Below are 26,675 nucleotides of genomic sequence, written 5' to 3'. Positions count from 1 at the left end.
CTGAGTTGCTTTTGATTGGAGTCACTTGGGTAAATAACTTAATAAGCCACATTTAATAACCCCCCTCCCCCTGAGACTACATGGCCGGCAAGCACAGGGAGGGACACTCGGAGGTCAGCATGCCAGGCACGCCACAGTTTCCACTTCCACTGCTCAATGAATGCCGGCTATTAATACAGCAGATATCGGGGATGCCTTTCCTGGAACCCCCAAGAGAGCACCAGAGGACACCATTGACATCATGCTATATAGGACAAACACTTTATTATCACATCCCATGAAGACCGACCTGATTGTTCCAGGCACAGTAGAGATCACAGACCAGGCTCCAGTTGTTGTTAATCATACAGTCGAGAACTTTAAGATGAGACATCTTGAAGAAGCCTGATGCCTTCAGCTGCAGAACCCACTGTGGCAGCGCTCCACGAGGCCACGCCAGCAGACAGGAGGGTGCCAGGGGACGAGGGGGGACCGTCAACAGAAGGCACCGGGTGCATCTCCATACCCATCTGTGAGACCAGCGGGTATCCTCCTCGCTTCGTCTGCCTCAATTACCGTATGTTAATGATTCAAGTGGGGGATCATCAAGGAAATATCAAGAAAACAACTTCCCAGGACAGAAAATGTCCGCCGCTAGAAAGTGCACCTCGCATCGCCATGGTTACAGAGCTCACTGCGACATGACGGTGCACTGAGAATCTCTTCATCCATGGCGGTGCAAAGGCTGTACATCCCTGCGCTCGCCTCTGCAGCTAAATGAGCATGGACGCAATGCAGGACTCAACCTGGGATGGAACTATCTCACTTCTCCAGTCGAGGAAGGTTGGACGGAAGTGTCCCTGACTGTCTGGAGGAGGGGTGCCGCAGCCCCCACTGCTGCAGAGCACTTCTATCAAGTACAACCACATCACTTCCTATGCGAAGAAGATGGCTGAAAATTCACTTCAATGCACAACTACCGCATGCCATTAACTAGTAGTTGTCTAGGATTGTTTACATTCCTCCTTTGAGGCTCTACGACACCCAGATGGTTGCGATTGCGGCTTCATCAGTGAAACGCTCTGTGAGAACAAGTGCTACAACCAATTAGCAGTGAGAAGTTACCCTGAGGCGGGGGTTTAAGATGCTCATACATTTTAATAAACCTTGTGTGTCGCTGCTGACTTCCTCTTTCGCTCATGTACAAAGATCCTGGGGTCAGAAATGTCCAACAAGAAGTACGATACTTGGTGGTGCTGTTTTCTTGTTGAGCGCTAAGTCTCGTGGAGGTGAAGACAGGATGAGTGATAACTTGATTTAGAGGCAACATACTTTAAAGACCACACATGGTCGACTCAGGTTCCACTTTAAACACTTTAAACAAGACTTCTTTGGGTTAGCCATCATTCATTCTATCCTCCCGCAACTCTTTCCTACTACTTTCATAATATCTTAACATTGGTTTGATTTGGATGTGGCCTCATTTCCACTGTGCAGTCACAATCAGCACTCCAAACCTTCAGGCTATCTTTAGATAATAGTCCTCTTTGACAAAACAGTTTCATGAGCAATCGGAAGAGCTTATCTCGGAAATGACACAAGAAACAAGACTTTCCGTTAGCCAGCACAGTCTAGGCGTGGTTTGTTGACCAAAAAACGGCGAATACGTCTGGTCCTCAATGTCACTTAGACAAATACGGCACAACTTTAGAGACTTGCCATTTAGTCGCATGAAAAAATTAGGACACCCGATGGTGGAGCTCTTCTAATCCTGGATGAAAACGGTGAAAACATGTGCTGCTATATAGTCTGTGCTCTTATTTTTTGGACAAATATACCACATGGTGGAGCCAAAGGTTTGACCCCCAAAAGTCACTTGACATTTCACCCACAACTTCAGTGTGCGCTAATAAGTTTATGGGGTTTTGCGGAATCACAAGGAAATTTGGTACACGCCTTTGACAAGCAAATATGTGCAAGATTTGAGCATTGCTTAAAAAACATGTCTGCCATCAAGTGAAACGTCTTTGCTGGGGCACCTAAGGAACTGCCCCTAAGACAGGAGTGTCCAAAGTTTTGCTATCGAGGGCTGCATACTGAAAATCAAAAGGTGGGGCACTTTGATATTTTGTATGTATTTTAAAATTTTGTAAAAAAGGCTACAAATATATTTTATTTAAAATGTAATATTAATAAATATAGTCATTATTAAATTATTATTTTATAATGAATATTAATATTATTTTAGTATTTGAAATATATTTATGATTTGCTTAGATATATTTAAAGACAAAGCTTTGTGTTATTGTTAGTTATTAGTATCAATATTTTAGCTTTGTCTCTTTTATTTCTACAATGTGCCATGGAACAATAAAAAACAAGCTGCGGCTCACATTGGACACCCCTGCCCTAAGTCATTGACTAATGACATTTGTCTCATAATTACAGGAGTAAACTTTGAGGATATCTGTATAACATGTATACTAGCATGTTTATTCTGACATATTTTGACCACAACCCATAAATGGAATTTACAGTATGCCATCGGGTATCTTTTTATTCCCTACATGTATTGGTGTTTTTAGCAGTATTGATGTAAGTCATTGCATATTATTAAGAGTTTAATGTGCAATGTGATTGACAGAAATGTCGGCACATTTACAAAGTTAATTTATATTATGCTATTGCTGCATTATACAATATGTATTTATGTCAATTTAAAACAGATGCTTTCTGAGAAAGTCAACATCCCAATTGCCTTCGAAAATGTGGAGCTTAGCCCCTAACTAGAACTGCAAGTCGCTTTACTTGAAGAACTTAGTTTGGACTCAATCAAAAGCAGTTGGTTAACATTACATGTAAACAAGCGTGACATCATGTCGCAGCACCTTCTCATCGAAGCCAATATAATCTAGTCACATGCTAAATATGGATCTGATGGCACTCTCTGCATGCCACTCGAAACATTGCATATTGACCTTAGTTGCTGCATGTGTGAAACGATCAGTATTGGTATCAGGAGTCATATTGTCAAGATCTCTTTAAAACGATTTTAAAAGTCTCTATGGAGGAACACATAAAGACAGGCGATGGCGCAAGTACTCCTTTCTCTCATTCATGAAATCATTCCTTCATCACGGTGCCCCACTCTGCCACCCAAACGCTTCCACCAGTGATGGCGGCAGGAAATAATGCAGTTTCCTGCCAGGACCTCCGAAGCTCACACAGACACAGTGGGGTTAAGCTACAGTACGTCCTGATAGCGCCCGGTTACATAAGGCTCCATTAACAAGAAACTCATACACGTGGTTAAATGTCACAAACAGAATGTTGCCGCCAGGAGAAAAACCATGAAGGGTAAATTAATCTAAAGGGTTATCTGTGTTATCTAGCAGCCAGTGCATGACATAAGATGTAGCTTATAAAGGCTGGGGGGGTTAAAATATGACAGGATGGAGGGAGGAGGGAGTGTGAATGTGATGTGTCAAAGATGGAGGCAGCCAGCAGTGTTGACGGAGATGCCTTGGGCATGTGTAATAGATAGCACCTTTGCCTCACTGAGCATTAGGCTGGTTCTGTTCTGCTTGCCTGCCCCCATCTTGGAGACCACCCCCCCTCCCTTCAAAAAACATCTTTTCTGCACTCCCTTTTTTTTAACTAGCAGATCAACAGGGGCAGTCTGGCAGAAGGGTCTGGACACTGATTCAACTGGGAATGGAAAGAACAAAACCAAAAAAAAAAAAAAAAGTAGACTCAGGCCAGAAAAATAAAAAAATCTTGCAAGAACATGTATGAGGAGGACGTGGACCGGGGGCAGGAAGCAGGTAGTCTCGATAAGTCATAATGAAGATGAACGACATGGGAGACAGATTGAACGAAATAAAAGATAAACGGTGCGACGACGTGAAGTACTTAACAAAACACATTAAGGAAGTGAAGGACTGGAAGGAAAAGTGGTTGGGCTGGAAGCAAAATGATGAAAAGGATCGCATTATATCGCAAATGATTGGTAATATTGATAATTTGGAATAGTACACGCGCATGCACAATGTCACTGTGACAAGGCTTCACATTACATTCAGCCGATAGCCGAGGAGAAGAACAAGATGATGTTGATTCAACAGAGCAACAGGTGGACAACTGTCTGCAATCAAAGGGGTTAGATGTGGATGCCAGCAACACTGGTACATGCATTCCAATGTCTGGCAGGAATAACACTAGATCTATCATCGTCATAAAGTTCAACAAAAAACATACTGGCTTTGCAGGCAAAGAAAAGCAAGCTGAAAGGAACAAACATCTATATAAATGAGCATGCATCAAGAAAACACACAAAGAATCAGGAGAAAATTCTAGGCATTTGGCACACCAACTGCAAAATCTACAATGCATCAAGTTAAAAGGAGGAGCAGAGGAAGCCAAATATTTTGGACACACATTGAAGATGACCTCATCTTGACCACAAGGAAATAAGACACAATTCACAAAGACTTAATGCATCTTCAAGTCATAAACAACTCTACCATAATAACATAGATTATGCTAAATTCAACAATATGAAGCAATACATTTCATTCACTGATTGTGACAAATACTTCAATTACTTCATCTATATCCGGAAATTACTCTTGAATGGTGCAATCCAGTCAAACTCCAGTATTTATATACTTAACCTGAATGTCTTTGCTTTACATCCTTGTTTAAGATCCTCACTAGGGTCGCGGGTATGCTGGAGCCTATCCCAGCTGACTTTGGGCGAAAGGCGGGGTACACCCTGGACTGGTCGCCAGCCAATCGCAGGGCACATATAGACAAACAACCATTCACACTCACATTCATACCTATGGACGATTTAGAGTTGCCAGTTAACCTAACATGCATGTTTTTGGAATGTGGGAGGAAAACAGAGTACCCGGAGAAATCCCACGCACGGGGAGAACATGCAAACTCCACACAGAGACGCCCAACGGAGATTCAAGCCTAGATCTTCCCGATCTCCTGACTGTGTGGCCAACATGCTAACCATTAGGCCACTTATTTATTTTCAATTGATTATTTTTTTTATGTTTATGTGAACATAAAAACAAGGTAGTCCTGTTATTAAAAAAATATTTCTTTTTATTGTTATTCTTATTTTTAACAATTTTATTTTTTCCTTTTCCGTACCACTGTATGAGCTATTTAGTGTCATTTTTAGTTTGCTTCTTGATATGTTTTTTTTTTTAACGTTCCCTTCTTACTCACACAGGAAGTGAAAAAAATTTAATTGACAAAATTTCAGCAAACAAAATATAAGTGTGTAAATAATGTAAAAGTCATGGTGTGAATTAATTATTAGTAATAGACAAGGAGAAGGTGTAGGATTGAATAAGCTCAGCTTCTTCCTATTCCTTTTCAGACATGTTGGAAGTGTGTAAATGTAACCCCGTTAAGCATGTCTGAAACAAATAAACCATACCCTACCATACCAACCGGTGGTTAAACCCAGTGTGAGTGCAGCCAGGCTGGGCTTTAAGCAGCTGACATGCAGGGCAAACACACTGAGTACCAACGTCACTCCTCCACATGGGCGCAAGATAAGACCGCATATCACACATTTGATGACCTTGAGTGCGGCCAGGCGGATTTCCCTTTTGGTTGGAGAAAACAATAGCTCGCCAAATTGTGACCTGACGTTACTTTAGTAGGGAAAAGAAGAGTAAGTCTTGTCATTCTCAAGTTCATGTTCTGGTCACACTTGCTGCTTGCATGTATTTGCTTGTCAAATGCATGCAAATCACACTGCTTATCACATTTAGGATTCTGTTCCCCTTCCTCAACACTGGTAAGAGATTCCATCTTTCCACAGTTTAAATATAGCATTGCTAAAATAAAATAACGCAGGAATGAAAGATGAGGAAACGGGGTTATCAGGTTGGGAGGGAGACGGGGGTGTGGTGAGCTATATTTAGACAAAAAGCTGTCCGTTTCATCCTCGCAGCACGAATGAGGACGGTGATCGATAAAAGGTGAGGGGAGTCTCAGCATCTGGCCTGGTGGTTGCCTAGCAACCTTTGCAGGCAGTAAACTTTGGTTTCAGGGCAAAGCAAGTCATTTTTGGATATCATATCCATACATGTGTGGAAAATAAATATCTTAACACTCATCTCTGCTTTTTGCAGAACAATGTGCCCGCCATTACGTGGAAGACAGCTTTGTGAAAAGGCAGGCTTCGCTACACATATGAAAATAAGGCCCGGAGCTCCGCCAGACGTGGCAGCTGTAAGTTTGACTATTTTGTTTTTCTTAGCATGATGTGCTGTTAAAATGTGGCCGCGTCGTTAGCACTGCACCGTTCATGTTCTCCAGTCCCACTCCTTACTGTTACATTGTTGTATGTGATATATGGCTTCTATTACGTTCGACAAGTGCAAAGGTAGTGTGTACTGTATATGTAAAAAGTGGATGAAGTGCACAATAGTGCTGCTTGGAGACACACACACTGTTGAAGACAGGTGTGGACAAACACAGTTCATTAGCATTAAAGCTACAGACACACAAAACACCGTGTTCCCAGTAGTAAAAGCATTTTTAAACTGTCTAAATTCCAGCATCCAGGCTAGATTTTGGACAACACACTTCCTATACACTATTGTGGCACCTCTGAGACTAAATTGCTGAAAAATATATGTGTACCTTTATTAACCACAGCACAAGATGTAAATAAATAAGTTCACAGCTGCTGTGCAAGCAAGCATGATGGCGGGTCAAAGCGAGCAAGGCCAGAACAGACATAGTACACGTGGGGTGTTTTCTCTCCATGACGGGGGGCAGCTGTGTTTCCACGGCTAGGGCGGTGGTCGCATAGGAAGTGGAAGAAGGGGAGGGGGCTTACTTACTTAGCGACAACGCCCCTCCCTCATTAATGAGGCGGGATGATGCGGGTAGGAGGGGGAGGGAGGCCTCATTATGGAGTTGGGGGGCAGGGGGTACTCAGTGAAGCTTGAAAGTTGGGGAGAGAGTTTGTGTGTTGTTGTAAACATGATGATTAAAGATGAGTTCATGGCCTGAAAAGCAATGACAGCATTGCCGGGAGATCATAGCACTGACACCTATCAGATTGCTCTGATGCTCAATGCTGCTCAGAGCCACTAAGACTAGGGGTAATGCTATCTGGAGACTGAGCATGTGCTCTGACATATTTTGCAGCATCAACAATGGCGGGACATAGCAAAGAGCAACACTGCATTATGAATGTCAAATTTTAAACTCACATACACGTCGGCAAAGGGCACTAAAAAGATTATTCATACAAGTGCACGTGCATGTGCAAAGTGCCTCTTTACAAAAATTGCTATTGCCAAAACTGATTTATTTAATCAGTTCAAAACTGGTGAATTGGTAAATGTTAAACACAGAAAGTGAAGAAATTGTCAGTAATTTCTGAGGCATGAAGAAGGGGTAGGATTAAATAAGTTCCGCTTCTTCCTACTCCTTTTCGGACAAGTTGAATTTTGCAGGTGTAAACATGTGACGTACTTCAGTGTAACTTTTTTAAGCATGTTCAAGATGAACTAAACCATTACCCACTACTGGCCTGGCATGCAGTTGTTTATGCATCATTTTGATAATATGTTGCCCTGTAAATGCACCCTAAAGCTGCAAAAAACCTCCCATATCCAAAGCTGAAGAAAGACACTTTATGATGCTTCCTCTTGTTGCCAGGCGGAAGTGGTTAACCGATGCTAATGGAGACATTTATTAGATACAAAGTGTAAGAGAAAGAGGCAGCTCATGTTCCACGCTGAAAGCTCCCTCTCCATTTTATTAGAGACGCCTCGCTCCATCAAGTGTTCACTCCTCAAACCACCCCCCCATATTCCCAAAGATTTATGTCGTCCATCCTTGCAGAGTTCTGACATGCTAAGAGGATTGCGCTGCAATGCACTGTTGCCATTTTCTGATGATGGGTTAATCCAAAACATGGCAGCACCACTGGACTGTAATGACATGGACAAGCGGGCCAAAGCTGCAGTGTGATGATGATTACAGTGACGTAACCACTGAAGTCACCGCGCAGAAGGATGAAACTGTGCCATCGCTGGGTGCCAAAAAGAGTCCCGGCAAAGATTAGCCACGCGAATATAAACCTCCTCTTTGTGCTTTGCTCTTAAACAGTTGTCCCAGGGTGGGGAGAGATATGAACCCAGTCACCCCGGACACGCAGGCTTACATTTCTGCGACACATGATGGCACTTGTGTGGCATGTCACACGCTCGCAAACTTTTTGATGATCACCCCGCGAGAATGTGCGCACACAGAGCCGGGATTGTATCGGAAATAAATGTGACCCGAGTGTGATTCGGGTCACATGATGAACGCTCATCCGATACTTAAAAAAAAAAAAACGCAATGAATTAACATTCTGAAAGTCACACACTCTCCTCTCTGTTTCTTACCTCGCATGACGGAGCTATGAGTTGATTCTCCTCATTGCCCTGCGGCAAGTCGCTCCAACGCGCTGCCATCATTCCACGTCATAAACACTCAAGGGGGAAAAGTCCTGCAGAGCCCACATGGAGCTTGAGTGGGTGATGTCAAAACAGGAAGGGAAATAGATCCTAATCCACACTGTCGTCCTTCCTCATGTCCTGTAGAGGTGGAAATCTATATGGGACATTCGACGATTGAGCAATTAGGATTTTTTTCTTTGCAGGTTCCAGTCCACAAAAGTAAACATGCATGCACAAAAACCTGCTCCTGTACACTCACCGGACACAACCTTAGGTACACCTGTAAACATTGTTTACTATTGTGTTTTTTATTGTGTGCATCATACTGCATTGTTGTTTTTTCTTGTGTGCATTATACTCTTTTGGTGACCTTATTTATGGCAATGGTAATGGTTTTGTTCATTTCAAACACACTTAACAAAGTTACATTAAGGAAAATTGCATGTTTACGCTTGCACAATTCAACATGTCCAAAGAGGAGTAGGAAGAAGCTGGTCTTATTTAATCCTACCCCTTCTCCGAGTCTCAGCAATTTTTGATAGTCTGTTCACTTCCTTTGTAAGAAAATAATTGATAGTTAATAGATAAGGTTTGTGCGTAGTGTATTCAGTAATGAAAAGAATACACAAAGGAGTAAAAACTGACTTTGTCTCAAAGATAAATACAAAATATATGATAAAGACCATAATTAAATAACAATCAAGAAGGTAAAAGTAGCAAAATATTCGAAAATATTAAGACTCAGTATGATGCAGTGCATTTATAGCCCAATACAAACTACACCCCCAATAATGAACACGACGTTGTTGGCATCAGATGCTGCAGGTGTACTTAATCTAGTGTCCAGTGGGTGTTATTGTAAACAATGTGAAGCCCACTTAGTGCCACTGACACTAAATAAGCATTACATCTGCATACAGTCATTTCTCTGTTGTTATATTGCTTCATTTATTATTTTTTTTAAATCATACTTGTGATTGGCACACATTACAAAAACACTGACATTTACGTCACCTTGTGCAACGTTTCTTTGTAGTGACAGCGATGTGTTGGTGCTATTAGTCAGGAGAAAAAACAAAAACATCTCTACATGGTCGCTGGTCATGAGACGTGCACGTCCAACACCAATCAATTCTCGCAGTGTGGAAAACGTGCATGTCACATTGATGGGATGGATCAAGCCACACACCAAACAGCTTTTATGCATGATGACACATGCAACACAATGTTTTTTGTTAGCATTTTTAAAGCAGCTACTAGAAATTATCATTACCTAATTGAGAAAACAACGCCCAGATGACAAAATAAGCACTTTGTCCATCTTAGTCCAAACCCCAGGGGGTCCAAAGAGGAGAGCTCAGCCCGCTAATGGAGCTCCGCTGGCGGCAGCCCGCTGCTGGAGCTCGCTGGAAAAAACACGGCAGCAAACGCCCCACGGTGGGCATTCCTTCTTTACGGCTATCCGGCGAAAATCAATCCTCCGATGTTCATTCATCTCCACAGCGATCGATCATTAAGGATTTAAAAAGAGAGAACACAAAAAAGGGGAAGAGAAGTGTATTCCGGTGAGGTCCCACTTGGCGGAGCGACCATCTGTACCTCGATGGATGAAGCTGCTGCCTTTGAAGAAGCCCCGCCTCCTGTGCCCGCCCACTCGGTGGCTGGCGCCCAATCAGGTGTCCAGTTTAAATTTGGAATTTTAAGACGAACCAATTGAAGTCAGTGTTACATAACATTTCCTATAAAGAGCAGAAGGTACCACAACAACATTGTCCCAAAGCATCTGAGGTGAGCAAGTGTGTTGAAAGCCACCACATATTTTTTTGTGTTTTGGTGACCCTATTTATTTTAAAATATTATATTAGAAACCGCATTTCTACGCCCCAGTATTAAACATAATATTGGTATTAGATGCAGAGGTATATCTAGTCATTTGGGAGACAAAGCATTCTTTTCGGCTGTGCTGCTGTCAGCCTGCTGTCTACCTTCAGTAGTTTTGATTTTTTTTTTTAAACTGTTTGTTTCCCCTCTCGCCTTTCTCACTCCACTGGTGTAATTCCGCATCACTTTTCTCCAAACCGCACCAACAAGCTCCCATCTTCCGGAATCAATTTGCACATGCTCAGTAACATGGAACATGTCCATTACATGAGTACGGAGGGGGGAGTTTGTGAAGCACTCATGATAGATTATGCATTTTGATGTAGTTTTCAGCACGTGAATTACCGTAAGACTAAAACAGTAGTACGTACTTTAAATCAGAGACATTTAGGAGCCCCTGGAAATCTTGGAGCCCAAGGCAATTGCCTGTGTTTGCCTAATGGTAAGTCCGCCCCGATTTGATGGTGCAGGTGTACCTAACCTATCTAATCTAAGTTATGTGTTAGCATAGCTTTCACTCACATGCCTCAGGACTAGAAATGTGAACCATGCAAAAATACATGTTGAGAGAAAAATATTTATTTTGCATGAAATAATTGGGGTGAAAAAAATATGCCACAATACTTTGGGAATTTTTTTATGCAACGTGCTTTTGAGTGGACAAGACTATCTAGTGCCAAAAGCTTTCCTTTACAATATTTTCTGCTGTTTTCATGAGAGGAATACGAATGTTTTTAAATATAAACAAACTGTATTGCCTATATTTTGTATATGCTGCATGTTATTATTAGTTATATTAAAAGTGAACAGCAAAAAAAGCTACTGTGGTGTGGTTAGTGGTTCGCATGTTGGCCACACAGTCAGGTAATCTGGAAGATTTGTGTTCGAATCTCTGTTGGACATCTGTGTGGAGTATGCATGTTCTTCCCGTACGTGCGTGGGTTTTCTCCGGGTACTCCGGCTTCCTCCCACATTCCAAAAACATGCTTGTTAGGTTAAGTGGTGACTCTAAATTGTCCATAGGTATGAAAGTGAGTGTGAATGGTTGTTTGTCTATATGTGCCCTGCGATTGGCTGGCAACCAGTCCAGGGTGTACCCTGCCTCTTGCCCAAAATCAGCTGGGATAGGCTCCAGCATACCCCCGCGAACCCAGTAAGAAAATGGATGGGTGGATGAAAAAAAGTATTGACAACCATTTTTGGTTTTGGGATTGTGTACATTTCATGCCACACTTTTTCCAGTCATATTGTGAATGACACTGCAAGATGAAGTTTTTCTTCTTGGTTTCCTCCTGACATGAGGTTTTGGCATTGTAGAATTGGATGTACTGAGATTGAAACAAGCATTGGCAATTAAATCAAATGGAGGCAAGGTTTTGGCGACTCTAGTTGAGGGGCTCAGAGTATGGCATCAACCATCTTCACCATTTTATATGAAGAAATAGTAGTAGTAAGTCCTCATGTCCACCAAATTGATGGCACCTTGGAAAATATGTAGTTTTCAATATCTTAGAAATGACTGTATGTTACCAAAACCACCTGAAACTATTGATTTAACATTGAATTTGTACCTTTACCCACAGAATAACTGGATACATTTAAAAATGTACAATATGGTAGCCATTTTGGGAAGAGAGCGCCTGTGTTTCATTGGACAATCTCATATCACTAGAAAGCCCAGCATGTCCCCCCCACAGCGCAACAGCTTTAATTCTTGTAGAGTGTTTTTGAATTTGAAATAAGTCAGTGAAACACTTGCCCCTTCTAGAGGACAAAAATGCATTGCTGGATCTCAGGAGGTTAAATAATTGTTTTGATTGTGTGCATTTTGTACGCAGCATTAAGAGCTCTCCATTTTGTTTGCCGAGCCATTAGCGAGTGCAAACGCAGTTCTTAACTTTATTATGATGACATGTAGGACACAGCGGCCGCATGGGAATCCACGGAGCATACAAAAAAAAAAAAGTGGGGGGGCTGCACGCAGCTGATCCAAAGAAAGACAAAGGCTGACAGTGTTCTGTTTGCAGGCTACTCCAGCAGCACAATAGAGCACAGGACAATAGGACCTCCTTTGACCCACAGTGCTGCGAGGATCCCCCGGTTTCAGGGGAGAGCTATTGTCTAAAAAGACGGTGCACCCCAATTTAGACAATGGTCAACTTAAAGTGATGTGCAGCAAGTGATCCTAAACATGACAGCGTGTGTGAAGCAGCATTTCCAACATGCACTTTAATAAGTAGGAAAGAAGGCCCACAACAGGTTGTTGTATGGTTTAATATAGGCAATCTACAGCAACACTATTCACCTGGCTAGAGTGCAGTTCATAACTTGGGGGCGACAAACATTCCTAAAAATTGTCACGATAGAGGATCTTTGACAAATGTTTTTGCAGTAAATTCTTAAAAACAGCAGAGAATTGTTGTCATATAGAGGATCTTTGACTTCATTTATGACTTGATGTATGACTATGTTAGCCATGTGGTGATGTAAAAATGTTAAGGAATGGCAGAACATTGTATTGACTTTCCTTACAAAATAAGAATAAAAGTAACGGGAGAAGTCTGGACATCCTTAGTAGTCCATCACTGGAACACTATCAACTCTCTTTCTATTTGTTTAATATGACATTTCAACTAAACACTACTCACTGAACTCTGAGCTGGGAATGAAGAGCGGTGTAAGTGGATTCTGGCTTTGTTTTAGTGGAAAAAGACATGTTCAAGTAACTGTGAGTAAAAAAAAATTATAAAAAGTCCATTAAAATGCTTAATAAATAACACTACTGGGATCTAAGCAGAAAGACATTATGTTTTTTGCGCAGTTGACTACCTTGACTAACACATCAGTTATAGTATGCATCACATTCCAGACCAATAGAGGGCAGCGCATTCCCAGAATTAGTAACTGGCTTTTTTAACCAGTTTTAACCCCCAAAAATGATATATATCATTTCCCCAAAATTATATATATGACATAGTAAATACAAAAACAACTAGAATAGAACTTCGCAGACTGCAGATAGAGAGAGACAAAAAATGCAGTGAAAACATAATCTCCTTGGTGGAGGTAATAGTTGGGAAAATAGTAGCTTTCATATGTTGGACCAAAGGACTGGAAATCGAATCCTCTGTAACGACAGGGCTTCGGATGACAAAATCTTCATTCAAATGTACAATTCCCGTTTTGTTCCCTTTGTACAGGGGGCAGTTTACCTGTAGCCTACTCCATTCTTCCTTCCTGCGCTCTTGTCCCTCCACGGAGCGCCACAAAGCCACAGCATGTGAAAGCTTTGCCGCTTTTACACATCGTCTCACTTTCACCACACTCGGCAAAGACAATGGCACCTGCAGGTTTCCCATGGCTGTGCGGTGAGCATTAGTGCCGGGCTAAGGTTAACCGTCGCCGCTGCCTCTGTTGCAGTCTGATATTTAACCATAAGGATGCACAAGCTTGCAAGGCTGAGGCAGCTGTGTTGTTTGTTGAGTCACCCCCCCACCTTGTCTTATCACACACACTCCCCCTGCAACTTGAAGGGTCATGGACAAGTTTGGAGGGAACGTAGGAATGTGTTAGTAAAGAGCTTGTTTATCACAGAACATTCTCTTTTTGTTTGCACTCACTCGTGTTAGCCAAATAAGTCAACTGGCAGCTCATTTAGCTCCATGGCGCTCAGCTTTTGGAGGCTGAGATGTGTTTTCATTGTAGTTTTATTAGCCTTGGAGCCAGCCATGCAAATAAAAATCAACAAATGACTTACTACAATCACAGGAATCTGTATATAGATGAAGGCAGGCTCCTCGGATGATTAATGGTGCCATATTAGAGTATTTTTCACCAGGTTTAGTACATCACAGAGGTCCCAAATTTATGCTGGAATTTAGAAAGTAGCTTTAATAACGAGCTGTGTTTGTCCACAGAGTGTGTGGCTCCATAACATTTGTACATACACACTAACAAAGTAATGGATGCCATATATCACATACTAAGCAATAATGGCAAACGCAAAATACTCTTCCCACGCCTACCATTTTTGTACATAGTTTTGCATATAGCTGTATACACTTGTCCCTTACCACTTTGCAGTTTGACTTTCCTGGCTTCACTTCATCACGGTTTTTTACAAAAAATGTAACAAATCATGCTGATTTGTGGTTGAATACGGCCCATCATTAGTTAAACATATGCATATTAAAGCAAATTTGACTTATTTTTTTGCTAACTTAAGCATAAAAATGGCTAAATGAATTAAAATGCAAATACAAGACATTCAGAAGACGCATTCAAAGACGCTGTGAATGGTATGTAGTATTCTACATGGGTCACTAGGTGAGACACACAAGCACTAGACTCGATGGCCATAAAAAACGCCTTTTATTGCAGGTTTGACCCTTAATAAATACACGGGCTACGGTTGCGGCTGTAACCCACAGGAAGATGAAACTCAGAACCCCCAACGTCACTTCCTGTCCACCAATCACTCTGCTCCCCTAGGGAACAAATGTATAGCAACACACACAAGCACAAGTCTTATTTACGTCTTGTCTGACTTATTTACTCTTATGTCTACTATGCTGGGTGAGTGTAAAGGTGACTATAGGGGTGTTGTCTGTCTGGTAAGGTCTGGAATCAATTAACCGTGATAAACGTGGGATTACTGTATGGGTATTTTATATAGCTTTTGTGTATATTGTTATTATAATGTTAATCATTTATTCAGTTATTTACAGGATGAGATTTTTTTGTATTTATTTGTAATTTGTTAAGCATGTAAATTGGTTGAAATATCTTACAAATTCAAGACAACGGTAAAAACAATTGCCATTCAATTTCTTATGTAAGCCTATGTAAGCCGCCGATGGAGGAGAGCGCCATATAAAAGCTTGCCTAGGGCGCCACATTGGGTGATCACAATACAGCAATGTAATGTTGAGGAGTGGGACAGGACACAAACGTCAGCAACATGAGCATATCTATGTGAGACATTACATTACAGCTCCCACATCTGTAGATGACTGATAGTTGGTAGAGCTTCTGGCTTTTTAACATGTGTAGTGAAGCCTTTTTTTCCAAAGCTGTTCCTGTTACTGTCATAAACATCACAAAAAGTCAATTTTATGTACATGAAGTGGCGATTAGCGACACTTGACTCTCTGTCGCTCTGGCAACGGCAACAAGACCAAAGGAAACAACATTCTTCTGGACATTTGGAGCGTGTTTGTTGTCTGTTTTGATGTCTACCTTAAGGGTCCTTTTCAAGGGGGTCAAGGCCCAGGGGGGCACTATTTGCTTAGAGAAGACACTCACACAGGCCACAACATTAGTTTATTTATTAGGTATGCTCACCTGCACGGTCCAGTGAGGCTGAGGAGGAATAACGCTCACTTTTAATTGACACTGTCACAAAGATGATGTTATTTGGTTAAATGAGGGGTCAAAATATTATAAATAGCTCTTTATAATATTATTTAGGCATAATTCTCACTAGATGTCATTTGGTCATTGAAGCTATATAACACTGAAAAGAAGGCTTGAAGGAATGAAGGCTTCTATTTATACTGTACCTGTAATTGGGAACAAGCATATTATGATTTTGTGTGTTTGTGTGTGTGTTCGGGCCTCGACACTGCGCACACTGTGTGTTTTCCATGAGTCAGAGCAAGTCTCGATGATGCCAACTTTAATAATCTCTCGCCATCTGCCACCAGCGTCCTCATCGGCTGGCCCGCACTAATTTCTTTGATTTAGCAATGTCTTTATGTGTTAATTACATTTACACACAACACAAACCTATCGAAGATATACAAATGTATATTCCTTTGCGTTAAATCATCGTCACAAAAATACCCGTACAGTATTATAAAACAGTCAGATCTTGTACTTTTGCTTCCCGGTCTTGCTGATGACGCAGATATGCTGAAAAAAGAGAAAAAAAATATTTGAAAGTCACTTTTTATTTTGTTTCATGTGTGAGCCAGCTGGAGGGGCGGGCTACAGTTTGACTGAGTCAAAAAACATAACATGTAATTTACAGAAAAAGTACATCATTGATGACATCAGCGTGTTCTGATGTTATTTAAGAGCTATAATAACTCGGAAAAGATGCAGCTTTATGTTTCAAACACATAAACACGCTCAGCGCTGCAATCGTACTTCTTGCTTGGGACAAGGACAGATAAGAGAGTATGCTTTAACTCAGCCTGATAATAAGACCCAACATTCCACCGTCAACTCTCCCATGCGTGTGATAAACCTCCATCCCAAAACATGCATTTAAGTGCACACAGTGCAGAGAAAACTTAAGGAATTAAAAGGTGTGCATAAAAACATGTAAGTTCAATGGGGATGCATGTGAGTTTTCATGTGGATTTTTTTTTTTATTTTTTAGAAATTGTCATTATTATTCTGTCGTCAGGCGTACAGCCAATGTGGTTACCAAATATGGTTCCTTGTCCCTAAAGGGCCACTTAGCCAGTTACCATGCTAACACCAGCATGATGGAAAATGATGTTATTATTATATCTCCTTCATTAGCCTGCGTAGCTGTAAGATATCCAAGCTGCTCGTTTACATGTGCAGGGAACAGAAACCTGCTAGGTGGGTTCAGGTTTCAGGGTAAGGGTGTGGTGGCTGTGTAGGGTCACCTCTTTGATTTACTATTTTCACAAACCCTCCCGCCCATTCCCTCCCTCCCTCTGTGTGTCTTTCATCCCTTCCTCTCCACTCTTCAAAAAAAGGTCGCTTGCAAAACTTACATTGAGGTCGCGGAAGTACTCGTTGTAGTCCAGAGCGTAGCCGACGACGAAGCGGTTTGGAATTTCAAATCCGACATCTGTGGGAGAGAATAAGGGAAGTTTGTTTTCATAAATAATAAGATTGATAATACAAGAAATGGTGTAAGCACTTACAGTCGGTCAGGTTCTCATCCATGTTGGGAGCCCTCTTCACCAGCAGACTGAAATGAGTTGAATGTACAGTTACCATTCAAAACTCCATAGTGTTTTTGGCCTAAATAAGGAGCTGCTGTTGCTGACACTGACTCAAATAGAAATTGCTTTGATGGTGCTATCTGCCGGGGGAAAAAAAAAGTGTGTGCTGCAGCTATGAATCCAGCAGTGGGCGCTGTCTCACAAGCCAATTCACTCAACCTTTTCCAGCAGGAAGATGCTTTGACAAGATGTGATGTTTTGTAAGTACAATACTGTATATTGTACTTTGTTGTACAAAGTACAATTGTATGTATACTGTATACCTGCACTTGTTTTTTAATGTGTAAAACTGAAATGAAATAGCCATTTTAGGGCTTTTTACGGGTGCGTCCATTATTTGTGTCTTGGAAGGTAACCCCCGCTGCGTATTGCAAAAAAACACAAATAATAAACAGAAGTATTGGGACATATTTCACATAAAGGGAGTGAAAAAAATTGGAGTTTCACCCTACAACAGCCTCCACTCACTGGAGTATATTGTGGGAGTTTTGGTCCATTGGTGAGGACCAGGGCTTGTTCTTCCACATCAACTCATCCCAGTATGCCTTGTACTGGGAAATGAATAACTGATCAATGAAGCGCTGAGTTCCATTACTTTTGTGCATATATTGTAAATTGCCGTCCCCATAGAGGAAACTGCGGACAAAGTGACATCTTGTTTCATCACACATTTGGCATTTCCTGTCGTGGGGGGACAAACATGGGTCACAGACAGGCTGGCTCACCCCGCGACCTTGACCATCTTGGGTTCAAAGGTCTCCACATGCTTCAGAAGGGCCTTCATTGTCTTGCCTGTGTCAACAATGGCCTTGGGGAGGAGACCAGCAGAGGGGGGAGAGAAGGACATATCAGACATTTAATTCTTAATGTAAGATAGCATGTTTGAAATGTATCAAGTTTTAATATAGGAGACTCTCATTAATGCTTCTAATGAAATATAATCAATGTTTTTTGCAATGAGGAGAAAGATACTCACTTCAACAATGAGCACGCTCTTGGAAATATGGAAAAAAGGGATGAAAACACAATGAATTCATGTCCTTTTACATGCAGAACTGCTGTGAAATGTGTAAAAAAAAAAAAAGGGTATCTATGGCAACAACAGTGAGAATCAGTTCTATTCTGGGCAGGAGTCAACATCTGAGTCACGTGTGTCGCACGCTTCAACCGCTGCAGGGTCTATGGGCTTCTTCGTGACAATGTGGAACTCGGGCACCGAGCCAAATGTTCTGCCGCTCTACACCTGACCCTCGTTACATAACAGAGGGGAGAAACTAGACGGGGGGACATTTAATGAGCATAACCTGCTGCAGAAAGTGTATTTAAGCATGCCGGATGACGTCTTTGTTTGCGATTTTTACAGAGTGTGTGTTCTGTTTTGCTCTTGTGTGTGTGTGTTAGTGTATGTGCCAAGGAACACGTTGTTACATCTGGAGTAGGGTCACTTTAAAAGACAGACAACAATGTATCCCAATGTGTTTTTTGTTTTTTTTTACCTGTTTTCAAATAAAACAGATGTCAAGGGAGGTTTTCATGTGCGCAAGTGAGACATGTCCAGAATATTCGTGACCTTACAGTTTCAGCTAAAGTGGAGTGATTCATGCATGCCTCCTCTATAGTGTGATATGATGAAACACATTTGTACACCAAACTACAGTCATGTGAAAAAGCAAGCACAAATGACATTTATGGCGCCCCCTATGGGCTCTGGTCTAAATGCTTTAGAAGACATGCACGTAATGCAGATGAGCTAAACATTTTACAGTCAGTAAACAAATTGTCAATGATTTCTGGGCAATTACTTTTGCTTGATGGCGGCCATGTTTTTCAACCAATCTTGCGCAAATTTTACACACGTGTGCTTGTCAGTCCATTACGTGTGTACCAATGTCGTGGTGATTCGGTGAAACACCCTAAAGTTACAGTGACTGTTTTGTAGAGCACATTGAACTGTGGGAGAAATTTCAAGTCAAGCCAACTTACGTGGGTTTAACAGAAGTGCCACCATGTGGTCAGAAGAAATAATAGCACAAGCAATACAGTAGGATGTGCACATTTTGACAGTTCTGCAGGAGTACAAGAGCTTACAAACAAATACATATAAACATCTATGAAGCAAACAATGAAAATGTGCAGTGTTGTAAGGGTATAGTTTTGTATTGGATCTTATTAAGTGTGCCAAATGAAGTGCTGTGCAGTGACTATATTTAGCTGACAGCTCCCTCTTGATGTTTTCCATGTACAAAAATGTGGGAAAAAAAATCTTCTGGGAATCAAACGCACCTTTCCACGTAGAAAGGATAGATCTCGGCTGCCGATGATGTGCAGGTCCTCTGTGGACTGATCATTCTGTGAAGGAGTCCATACAATGAAATCAAAATGCTAGTCAAAGATCCTCTGTATGACAAGAGTGCTGTGGTGATTTTTAGAAATCTGTTGAAAAAAATGCTTGTGAACTTAACTTGTGGGCCCCATGTGCCGTCGGTTGGCTAACCAAGTTGGATGTTATCAGTAGAGTTCGACACTGTCTGACGTGAATGCACTACGAAGGCATCACATGATTGAAAAACAACTAACTGTGACGTGGGTGAAATCAGACACAACCCTGAGGGCTTGCAGGTCACGTGACTCCATTATGATCTCACATGTGGCCATCCAGTAATATGGCCACATGTGAGATCATAATGGAATGGAACAAATGGCATTTAAAGATGATTGCAATTGTCCAAATTTTCAAAGAACCTTAAAATAGAATCTCACTGTGACAAAAAAACTGAGGTGTTAGATGCATCATTTACATTCCTCTTCATGCCCGGTGATGACATAATTGGAACTGTTAAGTGTGTCATCCCCAAGGTAAATTCCTGGAGGTAAAATTCCAGGTGCTCGAGCATGTTATTATCTGCTAGTCTGTGAGCAACAATGTCCTCCTGTAAGTCTTTTCCTCTCTGTGTTCTTCCCTTTTTGTTGCGTGGCCTTTCACCATTTTTAAAATCCCGAGCAACAGTGACATCTAGTGGCAGAGGCAAATATAACATTATTTGAAGCTCCCAACAACTGTTTCACTCATGAAATTGAGCTGAAACTGAAGATAGCAGTCTGGACCAGTGGCGTCCAAAGTGCCGTTTGCGGCCCACGGCTTGTATTTTTTTTGGCCCGCCACACATTGTAGAAATAAAATAAAACAAAAGCAAAAATGGGAAAAATAGAGGACAGAGACAATGCAAAGAGAAGAGACTGAAATGTTATTAATAATAATAGTAGCTTTGTATAATAAAGCTAATAATAAAGTTTTTTTTAATTCCACTATATAATATATTAATATTATGTATAGATCATGTAACATATATATTAAATAATATGATAATATAATTATAAAATTATGAAGCTAATAAATAATAAAGCTTTCTTTTTTAGCCTTTTTACTAAATAAAAAAATATATAAAAATATCATTAGAGCAGAGATACAAGGATGCAGTTTAATGTTTTTTTTTGTCTTTTCCGCGTGACGTTAATACAATGCAATGCTGTACTGCGGCTTGTGTTGAATTTTGTTTTTACAATCTGTCACAGGCCAAGAAAATGGCCCCCGACCCGGACTTTGGACACGCCTGCTTTGGAACATCTCACCCACCAGGTAGCTCTTGAGCCGTATGAACTCCACCCGTGTCTCCAGGTACTTGTTGGAGTTGCGTCCGAGCACCTTGATGTACTCCATCAGGTCGGCACAGAACTTGTAGCCGCCCTTCAGGACGCACAGGACCATGATGTTGTTGTCCAGAAAGTCCTCTGTGATGTAGCGGGCTAGGCGCTCGGTCCTAGACAGCACAGCACATGGTCAAGAATAACCTTCACATTTTCTTCAAATGTGTTTTGATGAGTCCACCTGTCCATGACGACACCGTGTGGAATGTAAACACTGTCTATGTCGTCATGGTAATGCTCTGGGTAGGTGAACAGGTCCAGGCTGTATCCTGGCCAGTCATCTTTTATCTGTGATGAGATGTTTCCATCTTTTTATACAGTATATATTTCCATCCATATGCACAATCAAAGTCGCTGAACAGCTAGTTTTGTGTTACACTTACCACAATGCCTCTTTTCTTCCCCGAATGTTCCATTTCTGGCAGGCTGAGGTCAAAAAGTTCACAGGAATAGTCCAGTGCTGCTAATCTTCAGGAGAAACACGAAGGAGGACAAAATGCAGATACACATCAATCAGTCACATACTATCAATAGTATGTTACTGCCAAAGGGATATTCTTGTTTTTGCTTGCTTCTCATCCAGGATTGTCCACACAATGAGGGCAAGACAGTAAAAAAAACCCTCCAGACATGTGCTACGCGATCACGCTTGAGTCATTTGCATTTTTTTTTAAAGAGTGCAGCCTTGTTTCGCTTAATTACCTTCATGTGACGCCATTCAGGCCTGCGCGGCTGCTGCAAGCCAATCGGAACGTTAAGATTGCCCCATTTTACAAGAAAAAAGATAACACCCGGGTACTCAAATGTGTAGTGTGAACGAGATTTATTGTGGTGTGAGTGAGGATGGAAGTTCACAATGTCACAGTACAGGTTGGAATTCATGCCTCAAGGAAGCACAGCTCTGGCAGCACTCGTGCAGCCCGAGACTATGGGGCTACCACAGTTATCTTGCTACTCACTTGTGTTGCCAGGTATTGAGACTGTATTTGGCAGTTTGACGACACATTTTCAGTAGATCGGAAAGCTATTCAAGCTGTACACTGACCACTCTCAAGCATATCCATTGCTGTAACATTGTCACGTTAGTAAAATGTGAGATATAGCATTATCTAGGAAGGTGCAGCTCCAAATTTGGATGGTTTAGCCTTGATGGAAGCTGGAGGTCTATCATGTGTGATTCTATTTTGCTATGTAGATGGTCTTGAACTTCTCAAAGAGGGCAATGTCTCCCTCCAGCTGCTGCATCTCCGCCTCCAGCCGCTCCTTGCGGGTCTTCCTCAGCAGGGTGTCGATGAAAAGCGGGAGGCGCTGGTACTCTTGATGCAGCTCAGCCCATGTCCTCTTCAAGCTCTACAGTGAAAAGATCTTTTTAGGTTCTGCTGGAAGTTTCAGCAGATGTACTCCTCAAGTACCTGCAGGTTGAGTTGTCGCTCCTCATCAGACAGCTGCTTCATGGCCCCCAGCTCCATCTGTTCCTTCAGATACCTGTTGTACTTCTCCACATTGATTTGCTTCTCTTCACTGCGTTGCTGCAAATACTCAGGCACCTGGCCATAATCCTGCAAGTGAAGCAAGCCAAGAACAGGTTGCAGGCTTTTTCTCACATGTTCAGTATCTCAGTGTCATACCTTTTTCTTGATGTACTTGGGGATGAGACCTGAATGTTCAAGGAGCTCCTTGTGACCCCGGTTGGTGTCAACAGAAGCAGGCTGTGGTTTCATGGGCGCTGCTGTAGTTGTCTTCATGAAGTTTCTCTGAGTGTGGATGCCCATAGGTGGGTGTTCTGTCCTTGAGGGGATAGGGGGTTTCTTTGCAGTGCACGTGCGACGACATCCCTCTTTCTCTGCAGGACACGAGTTAGTGGGACAATAAGTCAAACAAGACAATCTCTTGTAACGGTTAGAAAACTCACTTTCAGGCAGTTGTGCTTCTTTGGAATGCTTCTTGAGGTATTTATCCGGAGACGGGACGTCAACTTTTGCCGGTCCCATTGTTTTCATTGTATTCTTGATCAACTTTGCCTGCATGTTAATTTTGGGCCTAAACTTGGACGTGTACCTTAAGAAACAGCACATTTACATAAATTTTGCTGACTTGCTTTCAAATAATTCCAATCATTAAAACAAATGGTAACCAAAGCCAAAGTGACTAGGATATGATCAAAATGTGTGCGAGTTGTATTTTACTTACCTTGGTGCTTTTTCAGGGTCAACCTGCTCTATTAAATAATTATATATGCTCTCTTGGGGGGACGCTGTGTCATCCATGTTAAAAATGTTACTTGCATTGATTTTGAGATGTTAAATGTCCTAAATTAGCCGACCTAATGTTAGCTAGAATGTTCTCTGGTTATTCTGCTTTGACTTGTTGCTAGGTGACCTCTCTGGACCGCAAGTTGCCTTCAGGTACAGACGTTAATTGTGGTGTCATTCATTTTTTGGTGTGTTTAGAGATCTAAAGGTGTCGATATTGTGAGTCCGTGGCTTACAGTTTCAGCGTGTTGAATTAGTAAGCATTTTTCACCGAAAAGTGAGTCGTAATGGGGACGTTAGCCACCATATGTAAAGTTTTACGAACGACTCTGAATGCGGCGTGACGTCGCATTGAGTTCCAAATGTAATTACTTAAAAGGGTCATGAGAGTCAAATAAACAACTTAAGAAGTTTGCTGTTAAATAACAATTGTCTATCAAAGATTTTATTGTTCGTCCATTGACTTTCCATGGCTAACGTGTTGTATATTGTTCCTCTGGGCGTGCCGTAGTTGTTTTGAATGACCAATATGGCGCTCCCCACACGCAACAAAGCCAGCGAGTTATCTCCTACTGATGCAGAATTTGCCGCGACTGTGGACTTAAAAAATGTTAAAGTAACCATACATACAGTAAGCCAATATTTTAGACGACACAGCACCGACCTTATGTAGGTAATTACGTGCGAAGTTAGTTACCTAGTACCCGCTGGGCATTGAATCACTTGCACACTTAGGTAAGTATACTTGTAGTTGTTTTCGTTGGAACAAGTCGTATTTATTCAGAGGAACAATAACTTTGTCTTTTCAGCTCAACATGGGTTTGCTAAGTGCAAGGTTTGCACTAAGAGCCGTCAGATGCAGCCTGAGTCAATTTCCCAAACCAACTTCATGGCTTTCCACTACTGTTGGACATATGGGAGAGAAGAACATCCTAATTATGGGTCCACCTGGAGCAGGAAAGACCACGGTGGGGAGGATAGTGGCCCACAGGCTAGGGCTTCCTGTTGTTGATATAGATGATGACGTCTTGGAGACAACATGGAAGATGTCTGTTGCATCCAAGCTAGATGCAGTTGGTGGAAAACGATTCCTGGAGGAAGAAGGCCAGGTGTTGTGTAACTTCTCAGCTTCTGGATGTGTCGTTTCCCTCACAGGCTCCAACCCTCTTCACCCTGAGGCGATGAAGCACGTCAAGCAAAGCGGCATGGTCATCTACCTGGATGTGGACAGCGAGGATATCCTGCAGAGACTTCATAGAATGAAGGTGGACAGGCTCGTTGGCCGAGAGGCAGGACAGTCCATTAGGGACATTCTGCGGCACAGGAAGCAGTTTTATGAGCGTTGGCTGGATGTGCGAGTGTTTTGCGGGCGAAATGACACAGTGGAAGACGTAGCGGAGAAGGTGCTGCAGGCTGTGGAGAGATATCACAACCATGCTGCTGAGACCTATGTATCCACCAGAAGTGACAGCAAAGGAGCATCCGGTGAGACAACACACTTCAGTGATGTGGTAGTGGAGGGTTTGGCCTCAGATGGGGGTCTCTATGTACCCAAGAATGGCTTTCCAAAAATGGGTACTAATGAGTGGTTGAGACTGGTTGACATGTCCTATCAAGAACAGGCACTGGTGTTACTTGAGAAGTGCATCCACCCGTTGGATGTCTCTGCTTTGGATCTGAGACAAATGATCTACAAGGCGTATGGGTCCAACTTTTCATGTGAGGATGTTGCACCTGTGAAGCACCTGGTCCACAATATGTACATTCAAGAGCTTTTTCATGGCCCCACATCTTCATTTAAAGACCTCGCCTTGCAGCTAATGCCCCATCTCTTTGCCTACTGCCTTCCACCTATGTGCAACTACCTCATTCTGGTCGCCACGTCCGGTGATACGGGAAGCGCTGTCCTCAGTGGCTTCAGCGGGCTACGTGGCGCTGACAGACGCAGGACGGGAGTGCTGGTCTTTTTCCCGGAGGAAGGCGTGAGCGAAATTCAGAAGTTACAGATGACGAGCTTCAACGAGAGCAACGCGAAGGCAGTCAGCGTACGCTCGGACTTTGACTTCTGCCAAAGAAGCATCAAGAGGATGTTCGGCGAGTCCGGACTGACGGGGCACCTCGCTGTGGAGTACGGGACTGTTCTCAGCACCGCCAACTCCATCAACTGGGCACGTTTATTACCACAGGTTAGTCCAGTTCAAACGGTGTATTAATTAAATATATTTTCTTAGAGCTTTTGTGTGTTCAAAACAGTTTTAAGTGGAAGGTCTTTACATTTATACCATAAATCAGGGATCTTCAGTTATAGTTGTCCAAGGGCCAGAATTTTTTTCTGAGGGCCAGTTGGTATCGTTTAACAAATAATTTCTATGGCAATATATACAGTATATATAATTTTACTTTTGTCCATCTGCTGTGCATGTTATGTCCGGTGGGATACATTGTGGTTGTCTGCAATCATTCATGTCTAGTTTTCGTCATGGAAACAAACTGAGGTGTACTCCAAACAAAAATGCTTTAAAATGAGTGTTGATATGGTGAATTGAAACATTCCTTCTCCCTACAGGTAGTTTACCATTCCACTGCCTATCTAAACCTGTGTCGGGATGGCGTGATCAATTTTGGGGAGCCTGTGGACGTTTGCATCCCGACAGGTAACTTTGGGAACGCCATGTCAGCCGTGTACGCCAAGCAAATGGGAATCCCCATAAGAGAAGTCATCTGTGCATCCAACCACAACTGTGTGGTCTCAGACTTTATCAAAACAGGCGAGTACGATCTCCGGAAACGCCGTTTGATCCCGAGCCACTCTCCGGCTATAGATATTCTGAAATCCTCCAACCTTGAGAGGTTCATCTATCACGTCTCCGACAGCGACAGCCGACTAGTCAAGGACTTGTTCACACACTTAGACACACAGCAGCACTTTCGCCTTCCTGACCTGCTTCTTAGCAGGATTCAGCAGGAAATGCAGGCAGGCTGGTGCTCTGAAGCGGACTGCCTGGCCGCCATCCAGAGCATCCACACGCAGACCGGCTACATCATGGACACACACACCGCCGTGGCTAAAGTTGTGGCTGACAGGTTGCAGGACGCCACGTGCCCCGTGGTGATTTGTTCCACCGTCCACTACGGCAAATTTGCGCCCGCTGTGTTGAGAGCTTTGCAAGTGGAAAATATTCCACAAAGTCCTTTGGAGCAGCTGGAAAAACTGCAGCGGACTGCATCCATACCAGGAATGCACAGGGACATGATGAAATGCGTCAAGGAAGGAGACAGACGGGGACACGTGGTTTGTGAAGCAGACTATAGTGTGTTAGTAGAAGAAGTGGAGAACGTGATACAGGACTCCTTCCTCAAAGTTATGTAGACCTGGTCCT

At 42.4% G+C, this 26,675-nt stretch overlaps 5 protein-coding genes across 8 annotated transcripts in view; 2 read left to right on the top strand and 3 right to left on the bottom strand.

Annotated features, from left to right (window-relative positions):
* Positions 1–10,079, bottom strand: part of LOC129174264 (rho GTPase-activating protein 21) — a 46,220-nt gene extending 36,141 nt beyond the window's left edge. The window contains exons 1-2 of one of the 3 annotated variants that reach the window (XM_054766062.1): positions 9,745–10,079; positions 8,418–8,625 (exon numbers count right to left, since the gene is read on the bottom strand). In XM_054766062.1, the coding sequence (XP_054622037.1) occupies positions 8,418–8,489 (72 nt within the window). In that variant the 5' untranslated portion in view covers positions 8,490–8,625; positions 9,745–10,079. Of the gene's footprint in view, positions 1–289; positions 2,050–8,417; positions 8,626–9,744 lie in introns of those variants that run through there. The other 2 variants (XM_054766063.1, XM_054766061.1) reach the window with 2 other exon arrangements.
* gpr158a (G protein-coupled receptor 158a) overlaps positions 1–26,675 on the top strand; it is a 126,505-nt gene that overhangs the window by 41,356 nt on the left and 58,474 nt on the right. Inside the window, exon 4 of the mRNA XM_054766073.1 lies at positions 6,141–6,240. The gene's annotated coding sequence lies outside the window, so the exon portion shown is untranslated. The remainder of the gene's footprint in view (positions 1–6,140; positions 6,241–26,675) is intronic.
* prtfdc1a (phosphoribosyl transferase domain containing 1a) lies at positions 14,723–21,667 on the bottom strand. The gene is made up of 9 exons (XM_054766078.1): positions 21,427–21,667; positions 21,225–21,331; positions 20,973–21,156; positions 19,622–19,687; positions 18,315–18,332; positions 18,064–18,146; positions 17,258–17,304; positions 17,105–17,181; positions 14,723–16,265 (listed from the first exon to the last, which is right to left on the bottom strand). The coding sequence occupies exons 1-9, from the start codon at positions 21,457–21,459 to the stop codon at positions 16,218–16,220; spliced, it is 663 nt and encodes a 220-aa protein (XP_054622053.1). The 5' UTR covers positions 21,460–21,667; the 3' UTR covers positions 14,723–16,217.
* On the bottom strand, positions 21,865–23,782 carry enkur (enkurin, TRPC channel interacting protein). Of its 2 annotated transcripts, XM_054766077.1 has the most exons (5): positions 23,234–23,780; positions 22,956–23,101; positions 22,672–22,886; positions 22,456–22,602; positions 21,865–22,393 (listed from the first exon to the last, which is right to left on the bottom strand). In XM_054766077.1, the coding sequence occupies exons 1-5, from the start codon at positions 23,308–23,310 to the stop codon at positions 22,223–22,225; spliced, it is 756 nt and encodes a 251-aa protein (XP_054622052.1). In that variant the 5' UTR covers positions 23,311–23,780; the 3' UTR covers positions 21,865–22,222. The 2 variants fall into 2 exon arrangements, with proteins under 2 accessions (XP_054622052.1, XP_054622051.1); XM_054766076.1 differs by having other exon boundaries at positions 22,672–23,101; positions 23,234–23,782.
* LOC129174402 (threonine synthase-like 1) lies at positions 24,234–26,665 on the top strand. Its single transcript, XM_054766386.1, has 2 exons — positions 24,234–25,481; positions 25,862–26,665. Exons 1-2 carry the CDS (start codon positions 24,234–24,236, stop codon positions 26,663–26,665), a joined length of 2,052 nt encoding a protein of 683 aa, XP_054622361.1.

The sequence above is a fragment of the Dunckerocampus dactyliophorus genome, chromosome 21, assembly GCF_027744805.1.
Source record: "Dunckerocampus dactyliophorus isolate RoL2022-P2 chromosome 21, RoL_Ddac_1.1, whole genome shotgun sequence".
NCBI classification, from domain to species: Eukaryota; Metazoa; Chordata; class Actinopteri; order Syngnathiformes; family Syngnathidae; genus Dunckerocampus; species Dunckerocampus dactyliophorus.
This window is presented reverse-complemented; position numbering and strand designations above follow the sequence as displayed.